General features: G+C 38.8%; 2 protein-coding genes and 1 long non-coding RNA gene across 19 annotated transcripts in view; 2 read left to right on the forward strand and 1 right to left on the reverse strand.

Moving 5' to 3' along the window:
* ANKRD44 (ankyrin repeat domain 44) overlaps positions 1–19,779 on the forward strand; it is a 135,434-nt gene extending 115,655 nt beyond the window's left edge. For 6 of the 15 annotated variants that reach the window (XM_027730679.2, XM_027730680.2, XM_027730681.2 and 3 more), the window contains 10 exons: positions 3,229–3,307; positions 4,376–4,493; positions 5,157–5,373; positions 6,097–6,184; positions 8,059–8,142; positions 9,384–9,529; positions 10,367–10,449; positions 11,615–11,697; positions 12,767–12,858; positions 15,069–19,779. In XM_027730679.2, the coding sequence (XP_027586480.1) occupies positions 3,229–3,307; positions 4,376–4,493; positions 5,157–5,373; positions 6,097–6,184; positions 8,059–8,142; positions 9,384–9,529; positions 10,367–10,449; positions 11,615–11,697; positions 12,767–12,858; positions 15,069–15,334 (1,256 nt within the window). In that variant the 3' untranslated portion in view covers positions 15,335–19,779. Of the gene's footprint in view, positions 1–3,228; positions 3,308–4,375; positions 4,494–5,156; positions 5,374–6,096; positions 6,185–8,058; positions 8,143–9,383; positions 9,530–10,366; positions 10,450–11,614; positions 11,698–12,766; positions 12,859–13,112 lie in introns of all 15 variants that reach the window. The other 9 variants (XM_027730693.2, XM_027730694.2, XR_005562627.1 and 6 more) reach the window with 8 other exon arrangements.
* On the reverse strand, positions 191–21,268 carry LOC113992947. Of its 2 annotated transcripts, XR_005562630.1 has the most exons (5): positions 21,227–21,268; positions 10,960–11,093; positions 9,232–9,619; positions 6,057–6,233; positions 191–239 (listed from the first exon to the last, which is right to left on the reverse strand). It is a non-coding gene; the product is annotated as an uncharacterized LOC113992947 (long non-coding RNA). The 2 variants fall into 2 exon arrangements; XR_005562629.1 differs by lacking the exons at positions 191–239; positions 6,057–6,233 and having other exon boundaries at positions 9,080–9,619.
* PGAP1 (post-GPI attachment to proteins inositol deacylase 1) overlaps positions 20,645–22,547 on the forward strand; it is a 36,893-nt gene continuing 34,990 nt past the window's right edge. Inside the window, exon 1 of one of the 2 annotated variants that reach the window (XM_027730696.2) lies at positions 20,645–20,840. In XM_027730696.2, the coding sequence (XP_027586497.1) occupies positions 20,688–20,840 (153 nt within the window). In that variant the 5' untranslated portion in view covers positions 20,645–20,687. Of the gene's footprint in view, positions 20,841–20,994; positions 21,059–22,547 lie in introns of those variants that run through there. The other variant, XM_027730697.2, reaches the window with a different exon arrangement.

Genomic DNA, 22,547 nt, shown 5'->3' on the forward strand with positions numbered 1-22,547 from the left:
CTCAGACCTCCTCCTACTCCTGAGCTTGTGAACTTGCACTTGCTGGGAGCCCGCTCCACTCCTCATGTGTGGGGTGTTAATTATGTAACATGCATAATTAACTGGGAAATGTAGACTTTATCATTTATTTGAAGGTTGTTATTGGATATGTACCTGTCAGGTAAATATCTGGAGGTGCCAAAGGGAACGTGTCTCCTCTGCTGTTCCTGGAGGAGCTCCGTACAGGGTAGCAGTGGCCTCTAGTGGGAAGGAAAATTAATACCACATGGATAATTAATTCAGGACCAGACTTAATTGTCTTTCTGTTTATCTTTTAATCTTGCTTAGATTAAAATGCATATATATCCTCTAGTACCAGTTTATTCTCTGTGTGTGATCATAAAAATATAAAGTCAAAAGGACTATTATCAATGTTGTCTGCAGCACTGAAGGAAATGCTTGTGATAGATCTCACTGCATACTAAAAATGCTTTCTGACTTCTTCAGTTTTGCATCAGAACTGAGCACATTTCTCCTCATGATAAATACTGATGGTTTAATTAATTTAAATTAATATTAGTGCTACCACAAGACTGAGCTGTGTTGTTCAAGAGCTTTTCTGTAGTTACTTGAAACATATCTTTTTCTGTTACATCATCACTACAGCAATGATTTGCATTTATTTAAAAATGTGGTTATAGTGACATAAGTTTCTAGTTGTCACAGCTGAACTGTAAGGGCTCTTCAGTACTGAGAAAACTAAATGGTAACAAAGCCATATTTTTGTTAGCAGCTCTGACTTGAAATATGAATTTTTTGAATAAATCTGTGGAGTAGAATGGAGTAAATTTGTTGACTGGAAGGTGTTATTTTACTACACACATTTCTTACTTTCATACAAATTCAGACTGTGGGCTTTTCCCCCGATTTTAATATCTTTTTTAATCACCCCCATCACTGTAGTATTGTAGACTTTTCTGGTCTGTGATACTTTTTGCTTCTCAGATTAAGAAGCATTTCCAGGGATAAAAATAAAATGTTCTTTACATCTACAGTGAAGCAAAATAAGTTAGATATGTATTAAAAACAAACAACCCCGCCCAAATAATGAAGAAAAAAGGAAAAAAAAAATCCTACACCCCGGAGTGAGACACTAAAGAGTACATGTACCTTAAGCAGAAGGGAAAATACTGCAAAAACAGGTTGAATATTTGAACTCTTAGTAAAGGACATTCATCACTCTCATGAATTGGGAAGCTTTCAACTGTGAGTTAAGTGCACTTTGGGTAAATATCCATTAAGACAACACTTAGAACCTTCCACTCAAGAGCTATGCAGAGCTCTGTGGAAATTAGCTCTGGAGTAAAGCTTCTACCCACAACTACTATAAACAGCCCCTTGCAACGTGATGATTTTCATGGTGCCGTTTCATAACGATACACTTTGGTGAGGAGTGTTTTAGCAAAAACTGGTGCCACCTGTCGGGAACTCGGCCTGGAGCTGCTGCAGCATTCAGAATGTTGTATTTGCAGTGCAAGTGTAGGAGGTCATGGCATATTTTCAGAAATCGAACAGAATTCTTGCTGAATTAATCCCTCGAGTGACAGTGCACATTTGCACACACAAAGGGCACTACTTGCACATGCAGTACTGTGCACTGGAAAGAAACAAGAAGGCATGTGTGCCCATCCCCTTAAACTTGTCTACACTCATTCCTTCTAATTACACAGCACAATTGCCGAACACAAAGCTGAGGGGATCTGAAGTGGTGAACTGGATGATGGGATTCTCCGGAATTCCGTTCAGTAAAGGGATTTGTGACTTTAGTAGAGAACTCGCCTAATGAAGTGTTTCTTTTTTCTGTCTGTCCCCTTAGGGAATAGGCTTCCTCTGACCTCATAACATGGAGAATTTCCTTCACCTAAATTATATGTTCCCTGTATAATTTTAATACCACCAGCCTGTCCTCTGTCTAGCCTGGGGAATCCATCGCAAATGTTCCCCTAGTGTTAGTGTTGTAGCTCTGTTGGCAAAACTAACATTCCCTGCAGGCTCTGCAATGCTTAGCAATTGCTAGGTCAGCACCTAGGAGTTTCTGTGAGTATCTATTCTAAAACTCATTTACCAAAATCCTTTTCAGATGTCTTTGTGAACAAGTTAAGATTTCTCTTCCTACTGCTGGAAGAAAGAACAGATCTTTTCTTTTTTTTTTTCCCCCCTAAACCAGTGACTCATCTGCCCTGCAGAACTGTTTACATGTCACGTATATGGCATTACTTAGTGGTAAATAACTAAAAATGTCTTTTAATTTTATGGCTGGAGCAACTAAGACCATTTTTGGATGAATAATTTAAATGTGATGATGTGTGCCCATTTCTCTGCCAGAGTGATGTGACATAGGTGGTGTCCAAGGGTTTTGCCTCAGCCCACGGGGTGTGGGCAGTGTGAATGCATGACTTGGTGTAATAAGAACACCACATATATCTACTGAGCACAGCAATTGTTTTTCAAAGAAGAAAATACTTGTCTCTTCATTCCATGAAAGGCTGAAGCCTTTAAGCCAACTGACACACAGATGGGGTTCAGTGTCAAGCCCTGCAAAATTAGTAACTCAGAGCTGTTTTCCAGCAGCAATGGGTTACATTAAAAAAAAAAAAAAACAAAACAACAACAAAAGCCAACCAAAATAAACTCCATCACCAAAAAACAGAACAAAAATAAAACTCCAAACGTTTTTGGTAAGTATTATTTTTGATAAAATGGAAAAACTCAAAGGGAATTTTAGTCTCTGGTGTTATGTGCTTTCATTAATATGACAATTGTATAGTTGGTCATTCTTTGCAGATGTTTATTCTTTTCATAGCATGAAGTACTTGCTTGTACAGTGCACATAAAATTAAGGAACCTTGCTGACATACTTCCTACTGTGTTCCAAACCTTGTGTGCCTGCTCAGTCTGGGGGATTTTGAAATACTGCCTGGTTTAGTATAAATCTTCTCAGTAGTGAAAATCATGATTTCTGTTTTACTCATTTGGGATTTTTGTATCTTAAGAGAACTAATCCTCCTCTTACTGAGGTCAGGGAAAAAACAGCTCACCATTTCACTGGCACAAGTGAAATGAATTTAAATGAAAATTGGGAGAATACTGATCTCTTATACTGTGGACTTTTCTGTAAGGAAATTTCTTATCCATAAGCATTCCAGTGGAAAAGTATCTGAAATTAAACATACTTGTTTTTCTTTACAGTCATTAATGGCCATACACCTTGTCTACGGTTGTTGCTAGAAGTTGCAGACAACCCTGATGTGACAGATGCCAAAGGACAGTAAGTTTTCTTTTTTTAGCTCTGCAATTCAAATAGCATCTCATATTTCTCACAAAAAAAAAAAGTATTTATTTGAAATACTGTATTTCCTGCACTTCTCCTCATAGAATTTGGCAGAGATTACAAAGTACATATTCAGTTGATTTAAGCCATGTGGAAAGGACTAATCATTAATCTTAGCCTCTGCTTCATAGTTTAAGCATTCTTTTATAGATGTTGAGGGCCAGATTCAATAAAAACTAACAAGCTCCTGAGATGCTTCTGTAGAGTCTTTTTCTTTCTAAAATGTTGCTGTTTCAGGGTTTGCATGATATGTTAGGCTGGTGCAGTAGAACACAGTGTTTATTTGAGGTGACACATTGGAGATGTTCCTACAAAAACTTTACAGCTTGTTAAATGACAGTTGCAAAGAGACAATAAAGTGTATTTTTAAAGTGAAAGTGTGAATGGTTTAAAAAATTCATCTGGGGTGTATGGAACATCTTATGCTGTACATATAATGTCTGCACATATAATTTTAAATGGTATTAGTCTTGCCTAAAAATAGAAGGAAAATAAGTCTCTTTCAGTAAAAAATGGAAGATATGTTAGTCCAAAGTTTGGCTTGAATAGTTTCCTCGTGCCCCTTCATCCCCTTTAAGCAATTGTGCAGTTTTGCAAAAGAAATGCTTTGGGTCATTGTCATCTTGGTTACTAGCAGGGACATTCATTCACAAAACTTGGGTGTTGTAAAACTCATGTGTCACCAGAGATGACAATAATTGTGGGTTATTAAGAGAACAGATTGTCTTGAATGATGTTGCTCTGTAAACTGCTTAAAAATGGGTTTGTTTCTATTTCAGTCGTGGCAGTTGATTGTTAAACATCTTAATAATTTCATACAAAAGATCTTCATTTGGGTGACATATGGATAAGCATGGTGCAAAAAAAAAGGTTTATGGGTAGGAATGGAGAGAAATGTAGGGCTTCCTGATTTCTCTCTCTGTGTAAGTAAGTGGGGGCATTTATAGTATGACATAGTATGTCATTTTATAGCTGTGACTGGTTTGTTGGTTTTTTTTTTTCTAGAACTCCACTAATGCTTGCAGTGGCTTATGGGCACGTTGATGCTGTTTCTTTATTACTTGAAAAAGAAGCATCTGTAGATGCAGCTGATCTCCTGGGATGCACAGCTTTACATCGAGGGGTGACTTAATTTTTATGATTCTTAATTATTTGTTTTACTGTGACTACAACTCACCCATAAATATAGGGATATTTAAATATGGAGAACACTGTAAATGATTGGAAATGTGACCAAGCATAATCAGTGATGTAAAAAGTAGGACAGATCTGCTCTCAGTAGTGCTCTGCTTTTGACTTTATTTCACATTTGCTTTAATTAATTAGGTGAAATAGTGATTAGACCACTTTTTCTTGGCTCTAGACACTTTATCAAAACAATCATTACTCTTATAACTGAGTACTTAAGAATTCTGAAAATAATTTCTTTAAAAGAACTGGCCAGCTGTTACTTTCATTTTTCTTGGAATGGTGTAAGTAGGTAAGCCTTAAGTTTTCTAGAAGCGGTGAAACTTGAGGCAGATCTAATCTTTTCTAGTCTAGCTAGACTAAGATAGATTTCCCTGGCTAAGTCTAGCTTCTTGTCCAATGTGAAGCTGATACAAGAGATGATATTTATATAGAATTTTATGATTATTGCAGTGAGCAGTTCAGCGAGTGAGCTTTTATCTCTGCCTGCTGAATCCCATCCAGACCATTTCATGTTCACAGGCATCAATCATATTTCATATTTCCTGGGCAAGAATCTGTATTATGTCAACCTCTTCACTCACTTCTTTGTTATCAGATTATGACTGGGCACGAAGAATGTGTTCAGATGCTGTTAGAGAAAGAAGTCTCTATTCTGTGTAAAGATGCCCGAGGCAGAACACCCCTGCACTTTGCAGCAGCTCGGGGTCACGCCACTTGGCTGAACGAGTTACTGCAGATCGCACTGGCTGAGGAAGAGTGCAGTCTGAAAGATAATCAAGGTTACACACCACTGCACTGGGCTTGTTACAATGGTAAGCTTCTCCCTGTGGACTACTAAGTTCAAATGCGGCCTCAGTTTTAGGGGAACATGTTAACAAAGCAGCTTAAGCCTTTCAGGAGCTTGACTTGAAGAGGCAAATTATCTCCCAGAGCTCTACGTGCTCTCTGTAGGTAGCATTTGCTGTGTGCACCCTTGAGTTCAGAAGCCAGGGAAATTCCAGTGATACCTCCCAGTGACTTTGCAACTCATTTGTTCCAAGTCACAAGAAGCCAGGGTGAAATTCTGGTGTTACTCGTGTCAATGATGAAGTTGATTTCTGTGGGACCAGGAATGCTCCTTTGAGGTGTCACCTCCTTATTTATTGATGCAAGTGGCCATGTGAATAGGTGGATATTCTGAACTGAACTGATTATTCTAAACAGGATAATCTGAACTTGTTGCTTAATATAAGAATAAAGATTCTCAGAGCCGTCATTTGGATCATTTGCCATACATCTTTGGAGATGTAAGGCAACATACATTAAAAACAGACTATTTCTTTCCTCTTTTTTTCCATAAGTGCTAATATTGGCCTGGATCTATCTTGCTGCTGCCATAAAACAAAAAAATCCCCTGTTTTGTTGCATAACAGCTTATTTACACATTGTATTCAACTTTGAACTTAAAGTGTTAAATTCTAACCCCTATAAACCTAATATGAATTAAGTGAATTACCTGCTTTGTGCAACACTGTGAAATATCTGATCTCTTATAGGTCATGAAAACTGCATAGAGGTACTATTGGAACAAAAACTTTTCCACAAATTCTATGGTAATAGCTTCTCTCCATTGCACTGTGCTGTGTAAGTAGAAATCTCCAGTAACAAATGCAGATGTTGCTTTAGGATATGTCTGCAAAAAGTAGCAGTATGAGAAGAAAGTTAGCTTTTTTGAGATTATTTGCATGAGCAAATAATTTTAAAGCTGACCATGACATTGTCCTTATACTTCTACTTAAAAAGTGATAGAATAAAGACTATATTTTTTGCATAACCCTCAGCTTTTTGGTAAAATGCTGACTTGTAATTACATTAGGTGTATTTCTGTTCCTTTAGAGTTTCTTCTCCTTTGCTTACAATTACAGACTTAGGCCATTTCTTCACATAGGGTGGAACTTAGCTCTTCCACTCTGAGGCCATGGCCTGGGCTATAGTGCCTCGGTCTGTGTAAATATAACCTTTGGAGTTTCCTTTGAAAAATGCAGTGGCTAAAATAAATTTGTCAGAATCAAGATGATTCTATTTTAGCACAGGAACAAAACCTTAATGAAGGACAACCTTTAAAATGACAATCTGTGTCATGCTAGAATGGTGTTCTGTGCAGGCCATATGTTTTGCAACAGATCCTCAGAGGAGTGATTTCCAGTCTGACTTTCTTCATAGTCTTTTTCACTTCTGAGATAATCTCATGTCTTGAGGGTTTGGGACTTCTTATCCAGGTCCTGGCCAAAGGGATCCATCAGCTTTACAGGCAGACTCTGTATTCAAAGCTCTCAAATTACTTACAAACAACAGCAAAGTGTTGGCTATTATGAGTTATGCATGTACTTAAGACACATCCTATTTACAGAAAGCAGTATGTTTTCATGCAGAAAGGGTGCTAATAGAGCAAAACATTATTGCAAATGCATTTTACAAAAAAATGCAAGATTAGTATATAGGATGTGACATGCTTATTAAAACGTGTAAGCCATCAAAGAGTAAGGAATTAAGTGCTCTAAAGACAAATGCAAACATTCCCAAATCCTGCCAATAATTAGAACAACTGTATTCTATTCTCTGTTCTCTTAGAAGAATGAAAGTCTTTCAGAAGTAATGACAGAAGTTACTACTGAGTAGGCTTTCCTTCACATCATTAGGAAGTAGAAAAGTAACTTGTCATGTATCAAACTTTGAAATTATAAAAAGTCAATGTATTAGAGAAATAAAAGCATATTGGAAGCACTGTTTTTACTCCACTTAAAATAAAATCCTTTGTGGCTGAAACATAGTATTTTAAATCAGAATTTCTAGTGATGGCTTTGAAAAAAAATTTTCAATGTTTATTTTAAAAGAGTATGCAGTTCTTAAAACTATTAACGTGTGCAGCTTAAATATGTATGTAAATTTAAAATGAAAACAGCTGTTAATGCAGTGTGGAAGTGTGTTAGCTATATTTTGTGTCCAGTGCTGTTACTAAATACTGTTCCTTTTCATAATGAAATGAGACAACTTAGCAATAATCAGAAAAAGTATTAATTGAATACATCCACCAAATCAAAATACTAAATGTGTGAGTTGGAAGAGATGTGGGCTTCAGTACCTTAAACATTAGAATAAATCTTTCTACATGTAAGTATCTGTGATTGAGTGCTTTCTAGATCCAGGTGTGTTGGACATACAGACTAAGGATTTTAAGATATTAAGGTTTTAGTCCTCGGTTTGTGCTGGGCTTTGAAATTACCTTTATGTGTAGTGAATTAAGGATCAGCTTTGCTTTAGAGACTGAAATCCATAGTGGCAGATGCAGTCTGGTTAAATGGAAAGATGATGAACTGAAAGCATTAAGACAAAGGCATTTTAGGGTAACTTGGAAATAACCAGTAAAAAATATTAATGGAAAGTGAAGTAAATTAATATTGCAAAGTGGAAAAATATGAAGACTTATTACCTTTTTGAATATGTATTTTCTTTGGCAGAATCAATGATCATGAAAACTGTGCATCACTACTCATTGGAGCCATCGATGCCAGCATTGTCAATTGTGAAGATGACAAAGGAAGGTAATAGTTTCTTTTAAAAATTGCATTTCGTGAATCCATTCAGTATTTTTCATAGTTCTTTCTGAACCCCTGGAACTAATCCTTATCTGTTATGGTTGAGCTAAGACGTCATGCTGACTCTTTCAGACAGCAGTTTGCACTGCAGCACAGTTAAATGGTGGCTCACCTGAAGTAAGAATGTGATGAAGTATTCAATGTCTTAGTACACGTGAAAAGAAACACAAATAGCATTTTGTTTGTTTAGAACAGCTATGACTATAGGCTGTTTCCCTGAACCTATTTTCTTTGTTAAATGTTTAAACACATTTCTCTTTGCTAAATGAAGTGATACTATTTACAACATATAGAAAAATATTTCATTAAAAGTTTTCATGTTATGTTTGCATTCTTAGTGCACACAACTGAAAAACATCTATGCAGCAAAATAATACTGACACAGCAAGAGATATGCATTCAGCCAAATCCTTCACTTGTCACATTGATAATCTCCTCATTGTATATATATATTTAAATAAAATGTCTGAAATTCTAAAAACTGTATTCAGTTTTGTTGATTAAAGCAAATTTAATACCCTCAGTAATGGTGATTACTTAATCGGGTAAGACCATCTCACCTTTACTGATAAGCAAAACTGAAGTGACACTAAGCTGGGTTGTGTACCAACTGTCTTTTCAATTCTAGTAGTCACACTTCAGATTCAAAATGCCAAAGGGCGACTGCAAATGATTTCTGGTGTCTCAGTGTTGTAGAAACTGATAGCCTTCAAAGTGGATTGTATTCCTTCTGCCTTTTAGAGTAATGCTGTTACTGTGGCTTGTTCCTGCAGTATCTTTGAATATAACTTAAAATATTTTAGTTTTTTTAAGTAATGGATCTGTTCTTTTCTGATAGTTCTTCCCATCTGAGGCTTATTAAAAATAATCACAGGAATAAGAATGAGGGATTGTACTGCTTTTCATGTTAGGCAGTATGTTCTGTTAAAATAAATACACTGCTAATACGAGATTCTTCACAGTGTCTTATCTCTAAACTGTTATATTCACCTTCCTGCTTCCCAGGACAGAGACTGTAAATATTATTTAACTTACTTAAGATGCTGCTACTATAACTTTCTCCTGGTGATAACTTTAAGTTTCGCGGGGAAAAAAAAAAAATTGCACTTTGTGGTTTTTGGGAAGGTGGGCACACGGGACTCTTGCGATTCTTTAGCAAAAGCTGTGGCCGTGTTCCTTTCCCCCAGAACGCCCCTTCACGCCGCAGCCTTCGCCGACCACGTGGAGTGCCTCCAGCTCCTCCTGAGCCACAGCGCACAAGTGAACGCTGCGGATCACGCAGGGAAAACACCGCTCATGATGGCAGCTCAGAACGGCCACGTAGGGGCTGTGGGTGAGGACATCCCCGCCTCTCTTAGTCCTGAACGGAGAGTGCTGCTGCAGTTCCTATCCCAAATGAGTCATCCTTTTTATCCTGTGAAAACTAAGAGAGGAAAATGAATTAATATGCTTCTGTATGAAGCTACCTTTACACCTGTAAAAAAGTACTTTTTCTTCTCAGCAGCCTTGGTGAACATTTGCAATAACAAATTTGAGTCTTATTTCCTCCCGAGATCACACTGTAAAGAGCACAAGGGGAGTAGTAATTCTATTCTCCAGTTTACTTCCTTGATTTTATAGAGCAGTAAAGCTGCATGTGTGAAAAGGATTGTGTAACCTTTTTCTGTCCTCTATTATAGGAAGTCCTGTTCTTGAAATGGCAGCTATCAGCAGCTGCTTTTCCCAGGCTAGACTATGTGCTATAGGCATACAGATTTGGGACCTATTGTCTTTGAAGTATTCCCTTTTCTCTAGCTTCAACAGCACAGGCTGCACCCTCAAATTCTTTATATCCACTTAGTCCTCTTAGAGCAGGATTCACAGTTGTTCTCAGGAGAAGGTGATTCAGGCAAAACTTGCTCATCTGCAGATAGGGAAGTTCATAAATAAATTAAAATTAATATACGTTTGACAGTTTGGGGCACAGTGAATAAGCTGTTAGCTCTGACTTTGCTTGCTGAGTAACTGCACGAGATTAGTCTGTTCTCATTCACTAATTTCACTCCATGTTATAAAGTTTAATTGATTAGCATGTATGCACACATATATTGAAATAGTAATGTTTTTTCTCTGTTTTGACATGTTCGTCTGCCCATTGGGTTTGTTCATTGATTTCTACTCCATACCTCAGACTTTTTGGTGAACATTGCCAAGGCTGACCTGACATTAAAAGATAAGGAGTCAAATACATCTTTGCACTTGGCTAGCAGTAAAGTAAGTTGAAGACCTCTCAATGCTTTTTGCTCATCACAATCTGTGTGAATGTATATGTGTGTTTATGCTCCCAAGTTTTTTTCTGCAATGGAAATGTGGTGGCCAAACTTGTCATGAGAAAGGGAACTTGTTCCAAGCTTTTTCTCAAGTGTGTTTCGATGTTTGGGAGAAATAGGGATACCTCTTACAGCAACTGAAACATAAGCAAGTGACACTAAGAGAAGTAAAGGAAACCCTTTAAGATTTTACCAGATAATCTCAATGTAAAATAGCTTAACAGGTTCGGTAGCAAAATAAAAATAAAAGTATTTTTTCTTATTCTCCAATTTCTGTGGAAGGAACCCCAAATTTTCCCTTGACAGAGTAGCAGTAAAACCAGAGGCATTGATTAGATTGGTGGTGGTGTCTATTCCTACCCCCTCTTTCTCTTAATTCCAATTGCTACTGCTGTTTCTGCAAGAAAAAATGCCCACAGGATTCCCTCTCCTGGGCCTTTTCTTTTGCTCCTACCCACAGACTGGATTCCAGTTTGATTGTATTATTCCAGTTTCTGGAGACACATGAGCCTTCCTGAATTCTCAAGGTCCTTCAGGCCAAGGTTCCACCTGCCAGGACTGTAGGCTCAGCATCTGCAACTTGCTGTGCTGAAACAAGATCAGAAATAAGGCCTGGATCAGTGTTATTCCCAAAGATTCATCGTTAGAGCTCTATCACAGTGACGGGGTTCTGTAGTAGCTTATTAATAATACAGAAAGGCATTTAAAGACTGAGAAAGCGCATTACTGCTTTCTCAGATGAAACCATTCTATGTCACTAGATAGTTCTGATAAATTATCCACTGACTGCTCTCTCAAGAGAAACAGCAGTACTCTCTGAAAGCTGAGGAAATGAATTCATATTTAATGAATGAAGCGTTGAAAGACAGGTGAATGTGTAATTTTCTGAATGTGCTAAAACATCCCAGGCATGGCGGTTCGAAAATAGTATTTTAAGGCTCCTATAGTTCACCTTCTACGCAATCTTACTGAGCAGCATGTTTTGTATTTCAAACTGAGTTATTAAATTTCACTTTTATTATGTAACATTTTATTATGTAACATTTCTTTTGCCTCACTTTCAAAATCCTCAGTGAATTAACACTATTGGGTTTTTTCCCTGATTACAGGGTCATGAAAAATGTGCCTTGTTAATACTTGACAAGATACAAGAACAGAGCCTTATTAATGCAAAAAATAATGCATTGCAGACGTAAGTATAGCCTAATCCTCTCAAGTTCAGTTGATTTACCAGAAGATTCCAATTTAGCATTTCAAATTCACATCTCATATTTTTTCATAGAGCAGTGAAGTTAATTTCTAATTTTTTTGAATGCATTCTCTTAAAAAAGACCTGAATTGTATTGCATTTTCTCTTTTAATTTTGATTCCATTGATGTCAATTCTATACATGATCTGGTGGAAAAAATTATATGAAGTCATTTATTTGACGACTATATCAAAATGTCTATTAATCACGTGAATGTGTAAGTATACATCTGACATTTTTTAGCTTTTTGAGCTTCACCTTAAATTGAAAAAATTTATTTAGACTTATTTAGACTTAAGGTGGTACATTTAATTTCCAGAGAGTTTTTTAGGTGATACTGTATGTGTAACTCCTGTCCATAGCACACATTATCAGCTGCAGCTGTTTGACCTGCACGGGGGAATCCCACTGTAGGAGATAAAACCGGGAGTTCAGGTGGCAGATGATCTCATGCTTGCAGAAGAATTCATTCCGTCTTAGCCCATTTTACCCTCTTCCAATATGAAAATGTTTTTCCTGTCCTGTTAATGTCCCCAAACAGGAGCACTGGGTGTTGGGCCAGGAAAGGAGAAAACCAGTGGTTACTTTTAATTTCCAGGTGCTCTGCAATAACAGAGATTAGCAATCGAATATTCAAGGATAAAAAGGCAATACAATGATTCTGAACAGTCTGTAGTAGCCAGAATTAGGGATGGGACACAGGCATTTCTTCAGGCTTAGATTCATTTTCCTTTTAAATGTCAATTGTGCGCTGCGAACAGTGCAAAAATATGAACTTTTTAAAGAAAGGCTTTAGATTTTAGCCATCTTTGTGTGCTTGCACATATGTTTTATAGATATGGTATAAGATGATTATTTCAAAGGCTGCAATATAATTTAGTGTCTACAGTATAATTCTAATGATCCCAGGAAGGAAAACATTCAGATGCTGGGTATGCTTTAAGCATTACCTAACTTTGTTTAGAAAATCTGTTTTAAACTGAACTTGAATTTAGTTGTTATGTTTTTGTAGACCTCTCCATATTGCTGCACGAAACGGCTTAAAGATGGTGGTTGAAGAATTGCTGGCCAAAGGGGCATGTGTCCTAGCAGTAGATGAAAATGGTAAGTAAATAATATACTTTGACAGTCTTCAGTAGGACCCAACAGGTAATTTTACAACAGACCGAAGCAATAGACTTAAAAGGTGATGATAGACTTCATTGATGCTTTTATCCTTCCAAGAACAGACAATGAGTTGTGTGAGTACCTATTTAAAAACATAAAAAAGATACTATTTATTTTTCTTTAATATAAAAATGTATTCTAAACATCACAGTGGTCCCTTTTACTGTTCATTTTGCATGTACTGTCAACAGCTAGTCTTTTTTAATGCTTGAGTGCAGTGGTAACTTGAATTTCCTAAACATGCAAGTGGCACCGGATAATTCTGACGCCTTGCAGAAGAATTAAGGATTATGCATTCAATCAGCGCATGTTTTAATGGGTAGGAAGAAAACCATCAACATATGTTTGAGTGTGGCCCAGTTCATTCTGAGATCAAACCTTGTGCTTGCCATTTATCTGACCTAATCCAAGATGCAATTAAATTACTATCGGTCATAAAATACATGCTTAGTTAATGAATTTAATAATTTTGTTTCAGACTTCAATGAAGTCCTTCCCTAAACATTATATAGCCTATAGAGACATGTGAGTCTAAAATTATAATTTTAGAAAATATCTTCCTGAAATAAGTTGTTCTTTCTTACAATACTAACTTAATGTCATTAATGTAACAATTTGGTACCTCCATCTTTCCATATCTGTAAAGTAACAATAATAATACTCACCTATCATTGCAAGACATTTGAAATCTATGGATGAAAAGAACTGAGTGGTGAGTATTTACTATAAACTAAATGCCACCTAGCTATACTTGCATGAATGAGTTCCACTGAAGCCATCTGACCCCAACCTCATTGTAGAGATAGGGAACAGAAAAAGCAACCAGGCTAGGTTCTAATAACAGCTTTTATCCTTAAAAGTGTACATACAGATCCAGCTAATTTGTATGTAGGTAACAAATGAAAATGAAGTTTAAATTTTATACACATTTAGTTTTTCTAATTGTAGTTGTTTCTAGGAACAAGTTTAAAACAGAGCCATTTTACGCAGTTTAAAACAGAAACATTTAAGTACAATCTTTGTGTAAGTACAGCTCTGAAGAATATTAATGCTTGGAACTCAGTGGAGGAAGAAATACATTGACTGCAGTCAGTGCTTAAATGTGCACAGAACAGTACTCATGTTTTCCCACCAAATTCATATATGCTTCAGGCGCTCTTGGATTACTTGAAGCAGCAGGTACCAGTAATGGTCACTGCCTCAGATTACTCGTGCTGCAGCACTTAAGATTTAGCCAGCTGCCAAAGAATTTGTCAGCTCTGACCATAGAGGAGGATTTGTTGGAAAGTGCTGGAGTACTGCACAGTAGCCTGTAAAATGTACAGACAGCAAGCGTAACGAGCACAGTGGCTTCCAAGGTTCGGGTACGTGAAGAACTGCTTTAGGGGCAGCACTTGGACAGGAGCCAAGTTAAACTGCAGTGAAGACAAGCTTCTAATAGCTCCCCAGTCCTTCACTTTACTGACATTGAAATAATATTAGCTTTGTATTTAAAGTGTCATGTATTTTAAATGCCATGCTTGCTGAATACAGCAATTAATTCTTCTAACACAAGGTAAATTTGGGTAACTAAACATCCATGTAGTCATACCTGCTATCCATGTACCCTGTGCACTGGTCTAATTCTTTTATAACTTAATTCCTAAATAAACTACTCTCCGAGTTGAGTAGACACTCAGCTGATCAGTCTTTAAAATCATTTGCTTATTAAATCCAAATATTTTTAAACCAATGTCTTCTATGTTCTAATGGAAGTCGTTGTTCTCAGAATGAGACTCATTCATACGCACAGAAACTGAAGCCAGTTTCTGTCCCTGTTGCTGTACCCCCCGTGTTCTGTATTCACCATACTGTCCGTGCTGTAGAACTGTGTTTAGCAAGTGCTTTTATTCAAATCGTGAAGTCTGTTTGCTGCCTGGTTTTAAAAAAAATAGTGCTTGTTGTGGTCACGGTGATTTAAATGCCCCCCCGAGTGTGTATGTTCCCAGCATGTCTAATGTGAAATGAGTAACACCCTGTTGCCTGGCATGACTGTAACCGGCCATACATCTCCCGCTCCGGTGTCCCTAGAGATGTATCTGAGGAATGCTCGGTGCTGCCCCCGGTACCTCAGTACTAACCATTGCCTTGTCTGCGTTTGTGCCCAGGTCATACGCCAGCCCTGGCTTGTGCTCCTAACAAAGACGTGGCTGACTGCCTGGCACTCATTTTGGCTACCATGATGCCTTTTTCTCCTTCCAGTTCAGTGACGGCTTTCAACTTCGTTTGTTTTAAAAAAGACAATTTGGGCAGGACACATCTCTGCGATGGCTCCAGTATGGGTAGCATTAACTCTTACAATAAGCCCTTGAGTAATAACGTAGGAACAGAGGATGGGTACAATGAAAATGATTCGGATTCTGAAACATTTTGACTCATTGGTATTCAAAAACTTCTTTTCATTATTATTTAATTTCAGCTTTATTTTTTGTCTTTTTAAAAAGCTTAAATCTCACAACTATATTCTTAACTATTATTCTTGACAAGTAGGTATTGAAAGATTTGTACTGTTGATGAGAATCAAGCCTTCAAATAACAAAATTAGAGGGATTTATTGGAACATATTCCCGTTAGTGTTCTGCAGCTTTTCAGTTTCCTGATGTTTTCTTTAGGTCCAAAGTGCCCCTGTGGAAAGTCTCTACCTCTTATTTTAAGTAGAAAAAGAGAAAATGCCTTTTTTTTCTTTTTGACAGCACAAATAAACAGGGAACTGTTTGTGAAGAATTCTTTCATGTTTTAGCTGTACCTTTAGTACACAAACATATTTCCAGCGTAGCCTTCAAAGATTAGAGCATCACCCCCTTCCTACGTTTGTCTGTTTCCTGCTTCCAGGGGCTCTGTTAATTAGATAATTTTTTTTATACAAACCAAAGGTAAACTTGTAATCTTAAAACTGCCTGTATTACTTTTCTACAGGAAATTAAACCTTTTACATTCTGCCTGTATTAAGCACTTAAACATACAGAAGGCACTTTTTACAGTTCTTAGTTGCAGCACACGATTAAAAAAATGTAGTTGTTAACTCTTAAGGCCAAATTCTACTCATCTCACCATATTTTCCCATGGACACCACTTGTGTAAAATGAAAATCACTTGGCCCTTATTTTTTTTTCAATTCAGCACAAACGTGTATGGTTTATTTGCACTACAGAATTAGGGTCATTAGACGTTTCTGTCACCTGAGCCATTAATCATGATTCCAGTATCAGAAAAAAAAGGGGAGGGGGGAGAAATCAAGTGTAGACAAAAGTGTATGTAAAAGTTTATAATGACTTGCCAACTTAAATGGATTTTTTGTTCCTTTTCTATGGTTAAATAACTTATTTTTACTGTAAACAGCATCAACTCTTAAAATACTTTTGCCAGTGTTTGGATTAACAGAGCAAAGGTAAAGCAATGAAAGCGTAACACCAAAAGTTGAAATACCAAACACCAGAAAACATAGCAGTGTAGTGTACTGTGCAGGGGATCAGAGATAACATGTTAAAAAGCCTATTGTCACCAGCTTTTAAAGCAATGTCAACTTTGTGAATATGTTTACTCCTTCTGCCAAAGTTTCTAGGTCAAATGGACCACAACCCTCCTCTGCAACAGATGTACAAAAGGAAGAATGAGACTTTGTAAACAAAAACAAAAAACCCAAACAAAAAGTTATCCTGAACTAACCAGCTGTACCAAGAGGACCAAAATGCTTCAGTAATTAAATTGAAGACTTTGCTACTTTTATTTTTTTCTTCAAATGTGAGTGACATAATGAAGTATTTTTTCCTAAACCATAAAAATATAAACTTTTGAGGTAATTAGTAGTCTTGAGTGAATTTTACATTTTATGATGCAGGTTTCAAGTTGACATTTTTAACTGATGTGTTGACCACAGGTGGGGTTTTTTTCCAGACTAAAAAATATGTTCATATACTTTTAATGTAAATGTTTTTCTATTTATTTGAAATGAAACAAATGCCCAGGAAAAATAACTATGGCTTGTTCTCCTAGTTGGCATTTATGCATACTGTTTGGGACGGTGTGAAACAAAATGTGAATCTAGGCAAGAGTGATGGCCTGAGTAGCAAAAGGAAGAGTGGATGCACTTTGGGAGAGTGTCCATCTTCTTGTGTGGAATGCAAAGGTTGGGTCCACAGGCTTTGTTGGTAAAAAGCAGAAAGCAAAACATCTTCCCCTGTTTAAAGAGTGTAAGAAAGGGATCCAGCCCCTTGCCAGAGAGGTGAGAAAACACCGTAGAGCTGCAGTAGAGGGGAAAAGGTAGCACAGCATGGAGCCAAGGTGTTAACATTCCTGTGATTCACGCTCAGGTTGTCTGCAGGCCCAGTCTGTGCTGGGAAAGTGAGATGAGCTTCCTTGGTGCTTGCTTTTGGCAGTGGAAATGAAAAGGAAGGACTTATATTTTGGTTGCGATATTTTTAGCCATGTTCCGCTTAATTGTTGAAAATCTATTGGCAGATTTCAGTTCCTTAATTAGGAAAGAAAATTTATACATTAATTTTATTTTGTCTTGTGAAAATTAAATATTTTTCCTTGAACGTTAACAATTTTCCAAAGTTTACAACAAAAAAAATCACAAGGGATAGTGTCTCTTTCAACTCTAGTTTCTGCAGTAGAATGACAGATCACCTGAAACCCTGGTTTTCTCCTCAGAAATAGCACAAAATAACGTTTTAATGATTGATTTTTCTCAACAGTTTTCCTTTTTAAAGTTGCAGAATAGCAATAACCACCTTACTTTAAGCACTGAAAATAAGAGGAGAGATCAATCATTAAAGTTTTCAGTGATGTTTGTTCCAAAATAAATAGGAGTCCCAAATTTTGGATTCTTTATGTGGAATGACGGCATTGAAAACAAACAAATGGGAAATAGTTGCCACTTGTCTAACAGCAGGATTCTTATTTTAAGCAGAAATGTAGGGAGGCTCCTTGGCAAGATTAGCCATGTCTTACCCTGAAATACGGAAAGTTATCCCATTGTACATGAAATTACTTCATTAGGAGGAAACCAGCACTCTTTACAAAGAGTTGTTACATTATTTTAAGCAGCCATTTTAAAAGTTTCAGTATTTTTACTTGCTACCAGACAGAGTTAGGGAAATTACTTCTCTTTGCAATACCTCATAACTCTGGTAATTGTGTAGTACAACAGCTCCTGCCTCTTAGTGATGGACACAGCATCCCAGAAGCAGAGGTGAATTATGCTGATCCTTCTAGGAACCAAATCTAACCTTTACCATTAAACACTTCTATGAACTAACAGTGCTGTCAGTATGAACTATTCCAAAAGTCATTGGAACATAGGCTGTGTTCGCCCCTTAAGGGCATTGCAAATGTGTTTAGAGTGTGCTGTATTGAGGAGGAAATCTGCCACGAGCGAGACACTTGGAAGTTCTCAGCGTTGGCCTGTCCCACGTCTCACGTGAGCCACCGGAATCCCTTTTTTTTTTTTATGTATGCTAGTACATTAATCTGTAATTTATCACATGTAGGAACATATGTGTAATTTAGGGCAGGTATTTAAGCATGGGAGTAATTTTACTCTTGTAAATAATCTCCTTGCCTTTCTGTGGACTTTTTTTACAAGAGTAATCATACATAATTGTTGCACTTAACCCTGGATCCTGCAATTTATAGTACATGGACAACTTTTGTGTCTGCACCAAGCAAAGGGTATTTGGGGAGGGGCAGCTGCCTGCCCAGGTGTATTAGCAGGATTGTTTCATCCTGTATTTTAACCACAGCTGCAGGTGGAATCCATAGCAGGATGGGGTCCCAAGTCTCTCTCATAAATACTGAGTTACAACCTCCGGACTGCCTGAAATTGCTGTGAAATAGCTCAGGGGATTTCTGTTCATCGCTATTAAAAGGGCACCATAATGTGTTTGGTACTTTTATGCAGTAAACAACTGCCAGGTTATTGAATTAGAACAAACACATGAAATGAATTGTTTATCCATTGTACTGTTGAGAAACTTGGTTATGTATCTTGAGAATGATTTAAAAAAAAATTGTGATTTTTATTCTTAGTCATGTAAGAAATATTAGAGTGCCTTTTTATATTTGTGTATAATGGAAATGTTTTGTGAAACTTGTCTTTTTTTTTTCATTTGAGTGTTACAAAAGCAATATATTACCAGTAAATTTTCATTTCAGACCTTCTTTGAATGTATAAAGTGTTTCTTCTTTTCATATGTTCTACCTGCATTGAAATGAAAATTAATATGCTAAATTTCTATAGGAATAATGTATAATTTTTGCAGTGCTGAAAATGCTTTCTTATTACACAAAAATTAAACCTTAGGTCAGTGTTATAGGAAAGGGCGTTTTAAACTGGTGACAATCTGAGTGTGTGTATAAAATGTAATTTTATGCGTTTCTTATGCAGTGATCTACATATTAAAGCCAATATCTTATGTTTTGTAGGTTTTGTCTTATATTTTATGCTTTAGCATGTGCAATATATCTTTACAAACCATGGTGATACGCATCTGGTGCCAGTGTTATATTTTGCATAACATTTGTAATAAACAATATAAAATATTGTTTGATGGTTTCAGTGGGGTTTTGTCGGTATTGTTTGCTTTTGTAAATTGAAGTTTAAGGACTTGGGTAAATGTCACATATGAAATGAGGAAAAAAGTTAATTCGGTGAATGACTTGGGATTCAACCTGAATCTTCTCAAGCACAGTTTAATAACTTTTTCAACTACTGAATGCTGTATTAATGTAATAAAGAACCCTAACTGTAAACTACTCTTGCAATGCATTCAGATGGTTATTTTTACAAATAAAAATGGTACAAATACTGTTGGAAAACTGAGTAAATTTTCTTTCTTTTAACGGGGGAGGTGAAGAGGGAGGCTTAATATTTAGCAGTGAAGATGAAAGTGCAACTATATATGTAGGCACTTTGTACTTTTCCCTGGTATGTAAATACTCCACGCCTTAGGAAGCTGATTTTTGTATTGCTTCCTCTGTAGACTGGGGGGGAGGAGCAATAACTTTTTTTTTTTTGGGGGGGGTCAGTTAGTAAGTGCCTTACTATTGTGTTTTCCTGGTGAGCAATACCAGCAGTCCTGGGTGTGCCCTGCAGCGGGCTGGGGCAGCAGTTCCACAGGGAATAAAATGCAGCAGAGTGCCTAAAGCTAGTTAAAGATAGATACGAAGGTGTTAAATGTACCTAAATTAAAGCAAACACCCCCCCGCCCCCCCCCGAAAAAAAAAAAAAAAGAAAGAAAAAGAAAACCAACACCAGTAACCACCATCAACCCCGCCTTTTACGTCGTGAGTGCCGGAGGCTTTATGGACGTTTATCACTGAACTGGGGTGCTCCGTACTCTCACCAGGGTAGGGTCCGTAGGAGCACCTGCCCGGGGGTATGCGGGTTTACTTTCGGCCAGGTGAGCTGAGGGGGACGAGAGCAGGACTCCCCCCAGAGCCCCAGCCCGGCCGGCCGCGGCGAAGCGGCGCCGCCGCAGCGCTGACCGGCCCTCCCCATCATGGCGGACACACCTCCCCCGCGAGCCGCGACATGGCGGGCGGGCCCCTCAGCCCAGCGCTCGTCCGACCTCCCCAACATGGCGGCCGCCCCCGGCGCCGGCCAGGTTGTGGGGACCCCGCCCGCCCGCTCCGCCTCCGGGCGATGGCGCTCCCGCCCCGCCCCGCCCCGCCGTGCCTGTGCGCGGGCAGCCCGCGGAGAGCAGCGCTCCGCTCCGCGGGGCGCCATGGGGCGGGCTGGCCGCCGGCTGCCCGCGCTGGCAGCGCTTTTCTACGGGGCGCTGGCGGCGCTGGTGCTGCTGGGGGTGCGGGACGTGCTGTTCCTCTACGAGGAGAACCGGTGCAGCATGACCTACATGTACGAGTACCCCGAGTACCTGGTGAGTGCGGCGGCGCGTAACAGGTGGGACCCGCCGCGCCCGGGGCGTCGCCGTCCGCCCCACCGTGGCCGGAGCCGGGAGGAGCCGGAGCCTGAGGCACAGCCCTGCCGCGCTCCCCGCGGGAAGGGAGAACTGCCCCAGCTCGGCGCTTCGCTGGCGAGCCGAGGCGGCCCCTGCGGGGCGGCGAGCGCTAAATGGAGTGCGGGCAGTGCGGGCAGGTGAGGGGTCCATGCGCTGGCAGCAGGCGCTACTGTGCCCGCGTCGTGTGGCGGTGCCCCTCGGGTGGGAAGAGCTGCCGGTGGGAAGAGCTGCCCACCTGTAACCAGCGGGGTTTCGTACTAGTACAAAACCTTCCCGCGTTCTAACCTGCAAATGCCTGTAGTTACCTGTAGCCGCGGTAAAACCCGTCAGAAGCTCATCCAAGCGCTGGCAAAGGAAGAGGCTGGGCCAGCTCCTCTGACAGCACTCACAACACTGACAGTGCCCAGGAGGCCGAGCCTTGCGCTTCCTGGCCCTCTTCGTCAATTCGTGGTGTGAAGCAATTAATGTGTCAAAAAAGCGCAAAAACGGAGGTTTGAATATGTGTATTTCTCAAGGTAGTGAACAGTAGAGCAAAATCCTCTCTGTGAGCACTTCAGAGGTGGCATGTCCTGCCGTGTATGGGAGAAGTTGTAAATCTCTCTGAGGTCCCTCTTGTTTTGCTAACAGAGACTTGTAGAAGTCTGTTTGAAAACCTGGGACCAGTTTGAGAGAGGGAACTGCTGCTGGAACATGTCTGTTTTCCAGACATGGTATTCTGACTTAACAGTGGGAGGATGTAAATATTTATTTGTAGGTTTGCTGCTAATGCTGCATGCAGTTGTTAGAAAACAGTTTCTCTTTCTAAAGGTAGTTCTTACTACAGCATTTTCTGTCTTATTTAAAAGCATAATTTGTTGACTTCTAAACATTCATTTAATATTATCTATGTTGGAAAAAATACGGAGTATTCTAAATAATACTCTGATCTGAAGTAAGTTGCAAGCTGGCTTACATAGTAAAGAAGATCTAAAAGCAAAACTTTAGTGCCTAAGTTGTTAATGAAGCAGGAAGTTAATTTTTGGATCTATTAACCTTCATTTGCTAACCTCGGCATAGTCACGTTAGCCTACAAAAGAGAAACTTGGTATAGCTACAAGGGTTGTTTTGTCAATGCTGTAGGACAAATTTGTTTAAGCAGTTATGAATACTTAAATATTGCGCGACGAGTTTTCAGATCTCCTAGCAGCCAAAACCTACTTCAGCTTCAATCCGAAGCCAGCCAACAGAAAGTTACTAGCAAAATCTGTGTCATGTTATTGGCAGTTGTCTGAAATTCTTGTCAGCCACCACATGTCTTTTGTATTTACTCATTATGTCAGGGCTTAAACAAAGCATCTTTAGGCAGCTGTTGTGCTGGTAAGGAATGCAAGGCTTAAAGGTAAGCAGGAGCTCCGTGCAGGTGATGCAAGTCACCACTGGCTGTGTTGTCGCCCAGAATTTCTCTTTCCTGAGTAATCACTTTCACTGTGTAGAAAACAGTACCTTGGGCTGGGGGAGAAATTGTGAACTGTTTTGGGTTTGCTAAGGCATTATACTTTTCAAGCACCTCTTTACTGTTGGAGCGGTTGTGTGTTTGATTTTTCATGTCTTTATAGTGCTGGCTTTGGTAGGAAATCACAGGGTAGG

This window comes from Pipra filicauda, unplaced genomic scaffold, assembly GCF_003945595.2.
Source record: "Pipra filicauda isolate LSUMZ 115617 unplaced genomic scaffold, ASM394559v2 scaffold149_size4050908_pilon, whole genome shotgun sequence".
NCBI classification, from domain to species: Eukaryota; Metazoa; Chordata; class Aves; order Passeriformes; family Pipridae; genus Pipra; species Pipra filicauda.